At 42.1% G+C, this 14480-nt stretch overlaps 1 protein-coding gene across 1 annotated transcript in view; it reads right to left on the bottom strand.

The window, feature by feature from the left end:
- Positions 1 to 3297: 3297 nt before the first annotated feature.
- The window catches only part of AHCYL2 (adenosylhomocysteinase like 2), a 146582-nt gene continuing 135399 nt past the window's right edge, over positions 3298 to 14480 (bottom strand). The window contains exons 13-17 of the mRNA XM_016213333.2: positions 9940 to 10038; positions 8213 to 8281; positions 8014 to 8092; positions 6633 to 6753; positions 3298 to 6232 (exon numbers count right to left, since the gene is read on the bottom strand). Coding sequence (XP_016068819.2) covers positions 6226 to 6232; positions 6633 to 6753; positions 8014 to 8092; positions 8213 to 8281; positions 9940 to 10038 — 375 coding nt within the window. The 3' untranslated portion in view covers positions 3298 to 6225. The remainder of the gene's footprint in view (positions 6233 to 6632; positions 6754 to 8013; positions 8093 to 8212; positions 8282 to 9939; positions 10039 to 14480) is intronic.

Raw genomic sequence — 14480 nt, forward strand, 5'->3', positions numbered from 1 at the left:
CTCCCAGCTCTACCTCCCGAATTCTGGGCCTTGAGCTCAAGGAGGTTATCCCTCCGCTTCTCACTGGGTGCCCCTCAGCGCTCATCCCCTCCCAAACAGCGGCCTTTTCGGGGAGCTCTAGTCTTCGCCTCCTGCTCCGCGGCAATCTGTTTCCCCATTACCACAGACCTCTGCCCCGAGCTTCATTCGTCCCTAATCCCGCTTCCGTCGCAGGGAAGGGATGGCACCCCCGGGTGACCAAGGACACCGCAAGAAACGAGGGACTCACCCTCTCTGGAAGCTGAGATTTATGAAGAGCACTCAACCTGCTCGGAGTGAGGATTTGGCTGGGAGACTGGGGGTTAAGGGGTGGGGTGGGGCATTTTCACTTCACTGAAATTGCGGGTGCCTCTCAGGGCCGCTCCTGGCCCTCTGCCTTTCCCTTCCTCCTGCTGTGATCTCGGGAGTTGAAACTGAATGGAGAGCAAGTGCGCCGGCCCCACCCTCACCCCCGGTCCAGTCCTTCGCTTTATTCTTCTAAGATTCTTCCTGGGCAAACGAGGCCGTGTGGCTTGCCCACTCTGCAGTAAATGCAGTCTGGGTTGATAATAGTAGCCCCACGTAAGCAGCCTGAGGGCAATGGGTGGGATTGTTGAACTGCCACTTTTTCCGGGCACTGCACCAGGCCCTTTCCAGGTCTGTCACACTTCGCCCTGACCGGTTGTTTCCATGAATCCGGTATTGCTGATGAGGAAGTCGGGACTCACAGAGATTAATTACTCCTTGCAGTTCTCAAGGTATCGTATTCGATCTTGTTTCAGTCGTTTCGAATGTGCTGTTCTCTGTGGAGGAAATTTTTGTTCTTCTCTTGGCTAACTTCTGTTCTTCCTTAAAGATTCTATTTTAGGCATCACCTCCTCCTCCAGAAAGCCTTCCTTTTGAACCTCCTTAACCCATTCAAGCAGTGTTGGTGCCCAGCCAAGTCAGCCTGGATCCAAAATCTTTATATTTTCCACTATATCCCAAAGGAAGGGGCCTGAAGGAGTTACTCTTCTTATATCTTAGGGACAATCCTGTTCCTTTCTTAACCCCCTTTCCCTCACATTTTCCTCTGCTAGTTAGTAGGTGACAGGTCAAGGCAGAGTTGAAGAGCGAGCACTCCTTGGAGCTGAGTTCTTTTCCCTTCCTGGTCCCCAACATCTCTATTGTACCCTCCCACCGTTTCCCCTTTCCTTTCTCAGCCCCACTTCCCACCTTCCACCTACAACCTGGACATAAGCTCAAGAGCAGGGCCAAGTTTTATTCGTTTTTATATGCCTCACGTGTTTAACACAGGGTTTCTTTACTATTGACTGAAAAATTATTTGTTGTGGAGGCTGTCCCATGCATTGTAGGATGTTTAGCAGAATCCCTGGCCTCTCCTCACTAGATGCCCATAGTACCTTCCCCCTAGTGTGACAACCAAAAGTCTCCAGATATTGCAAAATGTCCCCAGAGGGGCAAAATCTCCTGGGGTTGAGACTCACTGGTTCAACAGAATTGAATTAATATGGATTTCCAAGAAATTCCCTGGCTCAAGGCCTAAACTATTTGATTTTGGAATTCTTCTCAGGGTATAATTTGTTCAGCTCTTAAGGACTCATACTCTGCTTTAAAATTCACAACCTACGCCTAGCTCACCACTGCTTCAGTGTGGTAAATCTGCCATTGCACAGCCCATTAGGGTTTCTTAATAAAAGAATTAATTATTCTACCTTCCCTTTTCTCAATACATCTCCTCCTAAACTGTCAGAGCTCTAGGATTGACAGGCCCAGAACATCATGTTCTCTTTTGTGAGCCTAGTCAATCAGCAGGACCCGCAACAGTAGTGGCAGATAGGAGTGGCCCCTTGTTCCTTTCTAGCCTGCCTAGGGTAAAGGAAGCAGAGTGATCTTCAGTTGGAAGTAGGATTAAGGACAGCTCTCAAGTACCCTCTGGCCCCTATGTAAAGTTTTTTGTTGAGTCTAGAGCTCCACCTGGCTTCATTTTCAGAGAAGGGTTTTTAAAAACTGATACGGAGTTTCCAGAGAATCAACATGAGGAGAAACCTCAATCCATTATCTTTTCCACAACCAGTGGAATGGACAACAGCAAATATCAGGCATCTGTCTGATCATTATAGGTCCAGAGTTTCAGAGCTTGTCATAAGGAAGAAGCTATCTGGAAACAGCTCCTGGAAGAAGTAACAAGAAACCAGATTAACTGAAAACTTTGAAACTATAAGTCATGGAATTGGCATACACTCTCTTTTAGTTTGTCAACAAAGAAGCGATAGCTATCAATACCATTAACCACAGGGGTGCCCATAAATATACCTAGGAGATAATTAGGGGCTGGTCTATAAGTTTTTCCATCTTGCATAGATGGCTCCCATGCTGAGTTATTTTTAAACCTCTAAAAATTCATTTCCTGAGGCTACTGGTAGAGGGCTGGAGGTATAAATAGGTACATTATAAGGACAAACATACCCCTTTCCCATATAAGCACTCCACTTTAACCCAGGGAGGTCAGATATGTGATTAAATAGGTAACATCTGACAGAGAAAGCTTAAAAATAAGATGCAGGAAGTCTTAACCTAATTTTTTAGGATATCAGGCAGCCAAGGTAAAGTAGTAGAAAAAGAACAGAACAGCCTTCTCTCCCTATCAGTCAGGTGTGGATGTAATGAGAAAACATCTCATTACAGAATGCAGAACTGTAGAGAACTTTAGTTTAGGTTACCAACTAAAGAAGCTGGCTACCGGGCAGCTGCTCAGAAATGGCTACTCTGGTAGTTGAGAAAGAAGAGGGAGTTGGGCTCATCCTCTGGTTACTGATTTAGTCAGGCAAAACCTGACTTGGTGACAAATCTCTGCCAGATTAATTTCTTTCTTCCCTTTGGTTGTATGTTGTCAGGCTGGATGTCAGGGTCCTTTGGTCCCAAACCAGGGATGCTAGCCTCTGTGCTCTCCAGCTAAAAATAGCACACAGGAGGCTTGGGGAACCTAGAAAGAGACTTTAGTTTCTCTGCCTTAAGTCTACACTTCTCAATTCCCCAGAGTGGTGGTTCTGAGAAAGCAGTATATTTTATACATGTAACAGGGGATGGGTGGATTTATTAGTGGAATGACCCACCATGGAATAGGGGCTAAAGGCTAAGGCCATTGAACATGCCTATTGGTAACCGCTTCAATTTTTCACATCCTTGCCCTATAGCAGGCTCTTTAGCCTGTTGCCCAGAAACCACTCTCATCTCTGAATTAGTTCATAGAAGCAAGGAATACTCTCAAAACAGGAATCCATTTTAAGAATATTTTATTTATCTTTTGAGATTACATGTTCATTATTGCTGATCTAATACAATCACTTAGACATAAAGATTTCCAAGAGCCTCTTCAGAAATGGTGATTCTTAGAGGTTTTATTTCCTTTCAGTAAGATGACAATGAGAACTAGATGATTAGTTATATATATATGTATGTATATATAGTTTAGAATTTGTCCACATACAATTTGCTGGTGTTGCCTATTTTCTTTCCATAATGTTCCTTTATTAAAAAAAGCTTAATGCAACAGTGCATTCAGATTTCTTTTTTAAAACTGTGACAAAGTTAATTTTGAGAAAACCAAAGGAGCAGCAATTTCAGATCTGTTCAGAGAAAAGCCAAGCAGCAAACAAGCTTTGCAGGAGTATGTGGCCATGAGGAGCCGTGCTCGTATGGGAGGCTAGGATGAGGAGGTGGGAGGGTAGAGAGAAGGTAGACCAGATACCTTTCTTTAAAAAAAAAAATGAGAAAAAGAACAATATTTCCATTAAGAAGACAAAAAAAGACCTTGAAAACTTGCACAAATTCATCATAGGGGAAATGATAAGTATTCCCACAGGCCAGGGTAACATACAGAGATAATTAGTCTTCTTTCCCATGCTTCCAGATACCTAGGTGAGAGCTTGAGGGAAGAAGACACATCTGCTCTCATTCCAAGGGTAGAGGGAATAGTGGCCAAATTCCAGCACTAAGGTAGAACCCAAATTCTCAGGAGGCCTGGGCCTCCTTCTTCTTAATGATTGATGACACAGAGAGAAAGAAGTCACCCGAAACTCAGGCAAATACCTCACTGTGGGCAGCAACACTGGCAACGTAACCTAGAAGCCCAGGGTGGCTCCTTTGTCATCTGCAATGGGTCTCTTCACTACAGCAAGGCAGAGCATGCTCTGTCAGGATCAGCACATAGAAAGCTCCATAGACAGCCAGGCTTTGCTGAGAAACAGCAGGTTATGACTTTTGGCCTAAGAACATAATAGGCTAGAGTCCAGATATCTGCCTAATGGAATTTCCTCTGGATATAAGATAAGGTACAAAGAGCTGAATCTTTTATAAAAGAGATCCAATTAATTAATACAAAAATCAGAACTGGGTAGGCAAATGAAAAAATTAAATGGTCTTGTGGGATTTTCAGCATTTATCTTCTTCATGAAAGAATATAGCCATGTATGTGGCCTTTTTCCAGTACTTGCTAAGACAAGGCCTCTGAGGAACCAGACTCTATGGGCCGAGCCTATATAGTATTAAACGAGGCAAAGAGCCATTTACCTAAGGTCCACCTCCCTGCCTCCAAAAGGAAGATCACTTCCAGACTGTCTCCGAGGGTACATGTGAAGAGCAGGGCAAGCTGGAGAAGGTGAAGGTTGGGGAGGAGAATTAGAGGTTACAGTGATCCTGGGTGGTCTGGTGTTTTCCTGAGTCACCTTGGTCTTAAGATTTTGAGGCAGTCCAAGATAGGAAAAAAAATAGGAAAACAAACAAACCTGAGAGTGTAATCAGGGTTAGAAGGGAGAAAGGGGATTCATTTCATTCAGGGTTCGCAGGGCCACTCTAGACTTGAACTCTTGGAACGAATCTGGTTTCAATGGAACCCTAAGACCAATAGGTCTGTCTCCAAAAGGAATCAGACTTTTAAGTGGGATGTAAAATTTCAGGCTGCTCACATTACTAATTGTTTGTAACATTGGAGTTACTCAAGAAACAACTTCTGAAATACAGACTCCTAAGATGGAACATAAAAAGATATCCCAACAGGGAAGAAATACCACAACCAAATTGCAGAGACAGATTTCTGTTTCATCAATGGCTGAATGTCTGATGAAGTCCAACCTACTCAAGCTAGTTTTGATCATCTGGACACAGTTTACAGTGTCATCTCTGTATAGTTTAGCTGCAAAGACCTTCCCAGGAGACAAATAAATACATTCTGCTTCTTTACAGTGTTAAGCTGTGGGCCTGAAAGACCTGCCCCATTTCCAAAGCCCTATACCCCAAATCCCTTGGAAAGTATACCTTTCCCTGCTCAGTTTTAGAAGTAGTTTTAGGCAATAAAAGAAAGTTTCAGGAAGCAATGTTTCACATTTCTGAGACAGTGTCAATTTGGAGGGAGCTTCCTGGGAAACTATCCAGTTAAATGACAGGGAAGTAAAACTATGGGCCCCAGTGGAGCTGCCCCCCACTTCCTGAGCAGAGGTTAGTTGGGTTAGAAAGATGGCAAAACAAATGTCTGACAAATATCAGAGTAGCTGAGCAAATAATGGAGGCACATTCCTCTTGGAACCAGAAAGTGTTAAAATGGACATAAATATTTAAGGAGAAGAAAGAAATCTTGGGTAAAGGAGACTCCCAGTAAGCACAGGCACAGCTGAGTTCTTGGTGTAGCTTGCCAAAGCCATAAAAATCCTTCCTTCCAACCATTTTATAAAGAAGGCAGTGACTAGGAACCCAGGCCATGTTAATTCAGTGACTTCCAAAAGGCCTTACCTGGGGATGAGCCAAATCTGAGAAAGGCAGCTGTTGAAAATTTATTCCAGAAAAACCCCAGCAACAAAGAGTCTGCAGTCCCTGGACTAACCCTGTGCCTGGACAAGGGAAACCTGACAAATGCTAAGGCTCCAGTCAATGGGAGATAACGCAAAGATGCGCTGGGAAAGGTTACCCCATTTCTTTCCTTCCTCAGCCTGTCCTCTGCAGGTCTCACAGCCCTCGGGGCAGTAACCACTCTGGGTCAAGGCGACAGGCACTGGATTCTAGAGTTTAATAAATAAATAATCTAACATATAGGGTGAGCACGGCGGGCAGCTGACTGGAGAAGCAGCTTGCTGGGTTCTTTCCTGTATAGGAGTGGAGAAAAGGCTTGGAGTTCTATTCCTTAAAACTTCTTCTGGCTTGAGTTACAGGAACTTAATACCTGGAGGGAAAAAGAAAGATGACACTGTGATGTTATCAGCTGGTGGGGATGCTGGGACATGAAGAGCCTGCCTAGAGGTGTCATAGGGAGGCAGGGACTTTTCTGGAGTGTATGGTGAGGGTAGGTAATTGTGGTACTTTTCACATCCATATAAAAAAAACAATATTTCTCTAAAAAGAGGTAAAAATCATATCAAGAAGCTGAAATGAAGAAAGGCAAATTCAGGAAAGGGAACACTGATGTCTGGAGAAAGCCTCGAAGATTCCTTTGGGTGGCAGTGAGGAAGGGTGGGTTTATTTTTCTGAGTCCATGTAAATATGATGATGATGCAATGACCAATCCCAGTAAAGGAAGCTCGTGACTACCCAGGCTTCCCTGTTTTCTGGGGAACCCAAGGCACCTGTAGTAATTAGGCTTGAAGGGCCCATTCTTGTTGAGTCCCAGATACTTGGCCTGTTCATCTGTCAGCTCTGTCAGGTGGGCATCAAAGGTGGGCAGGTGTAGGCTGGCCACATACTCATCTGGAACAGACCACAGAAGCCCTGGTATAAGCATTCATGCCTCTTGTCTGGCTGTTCTCTCCAGGTTAGGCCTTAAAAAGTTGAAAAACACCTTCTAATTCTTGGAGCTGAATGAAAAATGCTCAACTTCTGCCCTTAGTTCTAAGGAATGGTTGCTTGAGCTTCGAGCCCATAACCTTTTCAAAGCCATAACCTTTCTTCCTTACAAGCTGCTTTAGCCTTGAACCTTTCCTTCTCAGACAGGTGAGGGAGCGATGAAATAATAGGCCTTTGGGTCTAAAAGAAAGGATGGCATAGTGGGGGGAGTAAAAAATGGGAAGCTGCAGCTTTAGTTTTCTCTCAAACTCTATACCTTGAGTCACTCAGAAAAAGTAACATCTGGTAAATTCGAAAGGAATGACTACAAATGATACTACACTGTTTGCCTTGCTTTCAGTACGCTTAGTTCTCTTATGCATTTGTTTACATTCCCTTACCTGAATACATATTACTTATTTAGAAAATTTATGTCATTTCCTATGTATTTGTTTGGTCTCCCTAACTTCACTACATATTCATTCAGAATATGGACTGCTCTAGATCTTTTATATCCTTCCAAAGTTTCTATTCAAGGAAAAACATGTCAACTTCTAACAGCTGCTCTGCATTTAGTGCTAAAGCAAAAAGAAACCGGGAGCCGATTTGTTCCCTGATCTTTGCTTCGGGAGCTTATAAACACACTGTATCAATTCAGGTGCTTGAGGCAGGTTCTTTAAAAATTTAAGACAGTTTAATGTTTCTCTTATACAAAACACCCACATAACTTAACTCTTCCTAGAAGCTATTCAGAATCTTTCCTTTGGCTTGAACCAATGGGATGGAAGGTGTATATGAAAGTCTTCTTGGTCTGAGAAAGTTTGGGAAGGGCTGTTTAGAACTGGAATAAGTCAGATGTCACAAGGTAGATGATTCCTCTCTGTTGGGGAAAATCTTTTTCTTCTTTGAGATTCTTACATACAAGGTACTTGAAGAGAAAAAAACCCTTGAAATTCACAGGCAGGTGAACAAAATCACAGCAAAGTGCCACAACTCCAATGAAGCAACCCGTGTGCAACATGTAATAAATGCGCTGAGGATTGGAACCTAGTAATTCTAGCTCCTGCTTTACAAGATAAACATCTTTCCCCCCTATCCTTAAGAAACATAATGCCCCCAAACTTCATTTAGCCTCTGACTCTGAGCTACTTTGGTAAGGAAGGGGATGGAAGAGCACATGCTTACCCATTTTCTTGGGCAACAGGTAGACATCCTGCTTATAGCGACCCTCCGGAGCATTGTAAAGCTCTATCAAGGCAAGAGCCTAGAAAAGCAGAGAGATGGATGCTGACGTGCCATTCACAGCAATCCACCCCATATCAAGTGAAACCCGGATGGTCTTATGACCCTCTGCAGCCCTGCTTTCCCTCTCTGGAAGCCTTACCTGAGTAGTAGCAGTAATTGAAAGCACAAATGTAGGCACTGTGGAGCAGCTTAGGTTCAGCAGACGGCCCTGGAGAGCAAGGATTAAGACACAAACTGGTTAGGACAAAGTCTGCAGGCTTTGAGGAGTGAGGGAAGAGCATGCCTGCCAGTTTCCAAATCTTCCCAACTAACATTGCTGGACAAAAAGTAGGTATTCAATAAATATAAATTAATTGATTGACATTTAAGTGAAACCATAAAAAGTTCTGGAGAATTTGATGAAGGTAAGATAAAAAATCTTTGGGATTATGTAAAAAGGAATAGAGATGGTCACAGTATACTGAAGCCAAAGAAGAGTGCATTTGTCTGAATTTCCTACTTTCTACAGCAGAATATCCCCCTTCTAAGGTATTGACATTCCTTTGAAAGACTGTCCTAAACAATGACCTAGTCAAATCCAGGGGCAAGCTCTCCAGATTGAGAGGGAATATTTTTTTGGATTTAGGAAGCTGTGATGATTTTTGTGCTTCTTCCTCGGTTTGGTTCCCCTAAATTCAAGGGCAGCCTTGTATTTTGAGTGGATGATTCTGAGATTAGAAGAGCTAGAAACTGTCCCCAATACTATCCTTTCCTACCTCATTTCCTAGGAAGCTTGACAACCTTTTATGCTCAACCATAGGAACCAAAAACAGTTGGGGTGGTGGTGCTTGCTTTTGTCACGAAAATGACTAGATGGACCTCCCAGGGCAACTAGAAATAAGTCACCAGACAGTGGGCTGACGTCAAAGCAATTAATGAATATGTAACAACCTGTCCCTCCCCTCCCTGTACAATTCCTTTCTTGTGAAGAAATAATTCAGTCCCTTTATAGATGCCATAAAGTATTTGTGAAGATGAGATAAGGTGAAGAAAGGTAAAAAGAACAGGAAGGATACTCAAGCATAAATTTAAAGGCCCCTAGATGAAGACTGTATATATTTTACATGTTCAAATTCAGTTTCTTTAATTAAAAAGAGGGGATAAAAGATTGAAAATCAAAACTTGAGAAAAGTATTATTATCCTTCTTGTAATTTTGCTCTGTTTCCCTAATGAAGAGAAAGTGTCAAGTTAAGAACAAGGGGCATCGTTATAGCTGTCAAGCATCTAGGACTAGGAAAGAGAAGCTTTCAAGGAAGGAAAAGTGGCCAAACATTGACATATAAGGCCAGTGGAATGAAAGTCAAGACTAAATCAGAGCTAGAGGAAGCCAGGAGAGGGAACTCTCAATCACACAATCAGTATATAGTTGGGTACACACTATATGTCTGGCTCAATCCAGGAGAATGGAATCTATCAGCAAAGACATGACTACATGGAGCTTGCCTAAGATAGCCTTAGTTACAGTCACTTAGTTACAGTGCTTACTGATTAAATCATCCCACAATCAACATTATCTCTTTGTAAGCATCAGTCAGAGTGCATGAGTTCTATCCATTAATTTCACAGTAATAGTCATTATCTGACTCAGCCTGTAGAGTGACATAGAGAGACAGGATAATTGGTGAAAGTGGGGAACCAAAATAGTTTCTTAATTGCCAAAGGAAAATGAAAAGACCTTTCACAGCTACATGTAAAAGCCATTGGTAAAGCAGTTAAGCTTGTGCTCAGGAGGAGTTGAAAAGTATGAGAACATGAGGAGGAGGGCATCTGAGTACTGTAGTCTCTCCTTGTCAGAGCTAAATCTCTCTCACAGCCTCAGGTCTTACCTCTGCCAGCAATACTATCCTCTTGCCATCAGGCCATATTACATGGTCAACTTGGGACCTCACTCGCTCCCAGGTCAGTTCTGGTGTCCGCAGACTCGCCTGGAATACATACAGCAAGCACATCATCAGCCATGCCAGGTCCCACTTTTTGACGAAAAGGTGTTGAAGGAAGCCATTTCAAATAGCAGGTTGAAAGGAGCAACCAACATGCCAGATGGAGAATACCTGTCCTGGGTTGGTTAGGACTGTTCCATTTCAGGAAATTTAATCTTAGGCCCAGCCAGGGAGGGATCACTCAGGATGTCATTCCACAACATATACAGTACGCCCACTCTCTGCTGAGCACAGTAAAAGGTGCTATGGGAAATACAAAAGAAACCAAAGACATGGTTTCTGCCTTCGAAAAGCTCTTATTTTGGTTGGGGACACAAAACAATACATATGTGAGGGGGAAAAAGCCTTTAAAATACTTACAAAGCAACATGCAAACAAGTGCAAATTAATACAGTGCAAACTGAATACATAAGTGCCAAAGAGACACACAAAAAAAGGAGGACCAGAGCTGAGTGAGATTAGTTAGAAAAGGCTGAATGTACTAAAAATAGCATGCCGGGGCCCAAGTTCTGCCCTCATGTCCCAGTGTCCCAGTTTCCATCTTCTTAATGATGGTGGTTCATCCTAAAGTTACAGAAGATTTGTGACCTAAGTGCAAATGTGAAGTAGCCTCTAGAGAAATGCTTAATGGTAGAATAAAGCTCCCAATGGCTCACCCTCCTTCCATTTCTGTATATTGTATATTCCGAGAACAAGAGAAGAAATGTTAAATTTATTAATGGCAGCAATCAAATAACAGTCACAGGGTTTAGACTGAAGACAACTTCCTTCTTCCAATAGGCAATGCCTAAGATAGAAAGGGAGTCCATATTCTAAGACTACAGCTATTGGCTCAAGGTGGTGAAATTGAGGAGTTCTGCCAAGTAATAGTTTTCAGGCAAACAAAGAGAAACATTTCAGTTATACAATAATCAGTTACTGCGTACATACTATATTCTAGTCACTGTAGTAAAGGACACTACTATAGTTAAGACTGTGGACTCCTCTACTGGACTGTGAGCTATTTCTCACAGCATCTCTACAGACAGGGACTGTATTTTCTTTTCATCATCAGCCTAGTGGGAAAGATAGACATATAATGATATGTCAGTATATTCAGAACTGTATTAATGGGCTGGTCCATTTATTAGGTAGACGGAAAATAAAAAAATTCTTGAAATGTCAAGTTCAACCTTTCTAGAGGCCAATCTGGCAGTAGTTAACAAAATTTTATATGTACCTAATCTTTGACCAGTCAATTTCACTTTGAAGGCTGTATCCTATAGAAACACTTGCTCAAGTTGAGAAATATAAATGCCCAAGAATGTTCATCCAGTGTTGTCTGTCATAGCAAAAATGTAAATCAACAAGGAAATGGCTGAGTAAATCAAGATAATTCCATATACTGGAATATTATGCAATTGTTTAAAAAAAGAAGTATATCTATATGTGTTAACATGGAAACCATTCATTATTGTTAAGTGAAAAAATCAAGTTGCAGAAAAATATACTATAATCTCAATTATGTAACTTTTTTACTTCTTACTTTAAACATATTCCTATTGTTTGAAATTTTAAACTAAGCAAATATTACTTCAAAATTAGAAGTTTGAAAATAAATTTTATAAACACTGTAAATAGAGTTAAAAAGAAATCAAAGCAAACAGATAATTTTGGGAAGTTAAAGAAGTTAAGCATAGAAGTTAAATTACAAATATCACCATGGAAGGTAATAACCACATAGAGCCTAGAGATACTCCGTGGTGACACTGGTATCTATTTATTGCAGGGGTAGGGAACATCCAGCAGGGTTGGTCTGGCTCTGCCAAGGCAACTGCAGGTGGGACTCAAAATTCAATAAATCTAGGAACTTTTTTCATAGCTAAATTTTAAGTTGATAATTTTGTATGGCCCGTGAATAATGTTATAAATATCCAAAAGGCCCTTGGCAGAAGAAGTTCCCCATCCCTGAATTACTGAGATGATGGGACTTTAAAGTACTTCAAGCTCTTAGTGTCTCACACTCCTAATCTTCCAGAGGACAAGCAATCTTGGTGACTGGGAGTAAAGAGCTACTCTGTGAATAACAAGAGTCTCCTGTCTTAGAAAGTGTTCCCTGGGAACAAATATATGGTGGAATCAAGGAACATCATAAAATGATCAATGCTTAGTAGAGGCAGTTGACAAGAGCACCGGAATGGCTATGCTACAAGCAAAAGACCTGAGGATCCATTTAAAAATGGGTTTCCTATGGCTCTAGCATAGTTTTACGAGAATTTCTCTTAAAATTGTCTGTACTGTGGGTTTACAATCTAATTGTCTGTATTGTGCGTTTACAATCACTAAACTACCTACCAGGAAAAAGTTTCCTACTGCAGACTACCTTCCCAAGCTAGGTGTACCTCCTACTATAAATCAGCTGGTTACTCTGCTCACACAAATTGGTATTACGCGATTACGAACGGCGCACATCAGTTTTTCCACGGAGAACAACTGTGGTTCTTGTTCTGCAAAGCAGAGTCAACAGCAAGTGTTGGGTTGTAATTCTTTGGCTGACTAAACATTTTTTTTGTTTTGTTAATCCTCACCTGGGGATATTTTTTTCCATTGATTTTTAGAGAGAGGGGAGGGAGGAAGGGGGAGAGAGAGAGAAACATCGATGTGAGAGAGACAAATTGATTGGCTGCCTCCTGCACATGCCCTGACCAGGGCCGGGGAGCAAACCTGCAACCCAGGTACGTGCCCTTGACCGGGAATCGAACCCACGACCCTTCGGTTTGTGGGCCAACACTCTAATCACTGAGCCACACTGGCCAAGGCTGACCAAAACTTTTTTTTTTTTTAATATCTTTATTGATTTCAGAGAGAGGAAGAGATAGAAACATCAATGAAGAGAGAGTCATTAGTCGGCTACCTCTTGCACGCCCCCAACTGGGGATCAAGCCCGCAACCCGGGCATGTGCCTTGACCAGAAATCGAACCAGCGACCTCCTGGATCCTAGGTCAATGATCAACTGCTGAGCCACGCCCGGCCGGGCTGACCAAAAGTTTTAAAGCATGTGTACATAATGGTTTAACCACTTGAATTGTGAGCTTACAACCATATAGGCCTTCTACGTGATTGATGCATACGGGTAAGCAGGTCTGCTTTCAAGGGAGAGGTAATATGCGAAAGACATGGCCAAAAGGCAGCTAAGCGCACAATCCCTGTCACAAATTCCCGATGTATTCACAGCTAATATTTCTCACGAAAAAATGAAGCTTTCTCAACGACCAACTCTTGATGAGCTATTCCTTCCTTAAAATGCAGCAGTCAACATCTCAAGGTTAGGTAAAACTATACATTGCAACTTTTAAAAAAACCCAAAACCTTACATTTTTGAATACTAAGAATATCTGGATAAAAACTTACCAACTCATTCTCCTTCACAGTCACACTGAGTTGACTGAATCTCTCTTTTTCTCACACTCTGCACCCAATCCATTTAGCAAATCCCACTGGTCCTAGCTTCACAATATATCACTTTTTATCACCTTCATTGCTTAGCCATCTGATCCAAGCTACCACCTTCGATCACTGGAAATACTTAAAAAGCCTCCTATTGCCCCATCGCTACTCAAGCTCCAGACATGTTTTCTTATACAAGAGTCAGAGTCATCTTTTAAAACATTAAGTTGGATTTTGCCAGTCACCTGTTCAAAACCTCCCAATGGCTTCCCTTGTACCCAGGGTAAATCTAAAGTCTTTATCATGGCCTACAAAGCTCTACATAACACGCTGCCTCCTTGAGTTGTCTCTGTCCTCAGTCCCTTGCCCATTCTGTTTCTGCCAAGATGGGATCCTTTCTGTTCCTCAAACGCGTTAAGCACGTTCTACTTTAGGGTCTTTTACTCACCATCCTCTCTGAATAGAGTGCTCAGGTGGCTTGCTCCTTAATTCATTCAGCTTTTTGTTCAAATGTTATCTCCTCAAAAAGACCTTCCTTGATCACCCTAACTAGAACAGTGCCCTCAATGTCTTCCCCTTGCTGTTTTTCTTTAACACTAGGCACTAACTGACAATAACTGTCTATTTATTGTCTGCCTCCCACATTAGAATATAAAGTCCAGGAGAGCAGGCATTTTGTTCACTGCTATTCTTCAGACAAGCACTTGGCACAGAGGAGAGCAAGGATTCAATATAAATTTGCTAAATAGTGAAAGAACATTCTGGTTTCAACTATTAGTTGAGTTTGCTATTTCCTTAAATTTCATTTTACATGCCCTGTGACACTACCATTAAAGGTTGAGTAGCTTAATTTTTCTAAAGTTTTTCTGAGCATCTCCCTTTCTGGACCATTTGGTTTGGTCATATGCCTTCTGCTAAGAAAAGCACGAAAAGAACTGAGAGATGGCCTTTGGCTAGTGTACCTGGCAGATGCTGGAGCTACCTAGCAATACCTGCAAAA

Source organism: Miniopterus natalensis, chromosome 10 (assembly GCF_054644295.1).
Source record: "Miniopterus natalensis isolate mMinNat1 chromosome 10, mMinNat1.hap1, whole genome shotgun sequence".
Taxonomy (NCBI): domain Eukaryota; kingdom Metazoa; phylum Chordata; class Mammalia; order Chiroptera; family Miniopteridae; genus Miniopterus; species Miniopterus natalensis.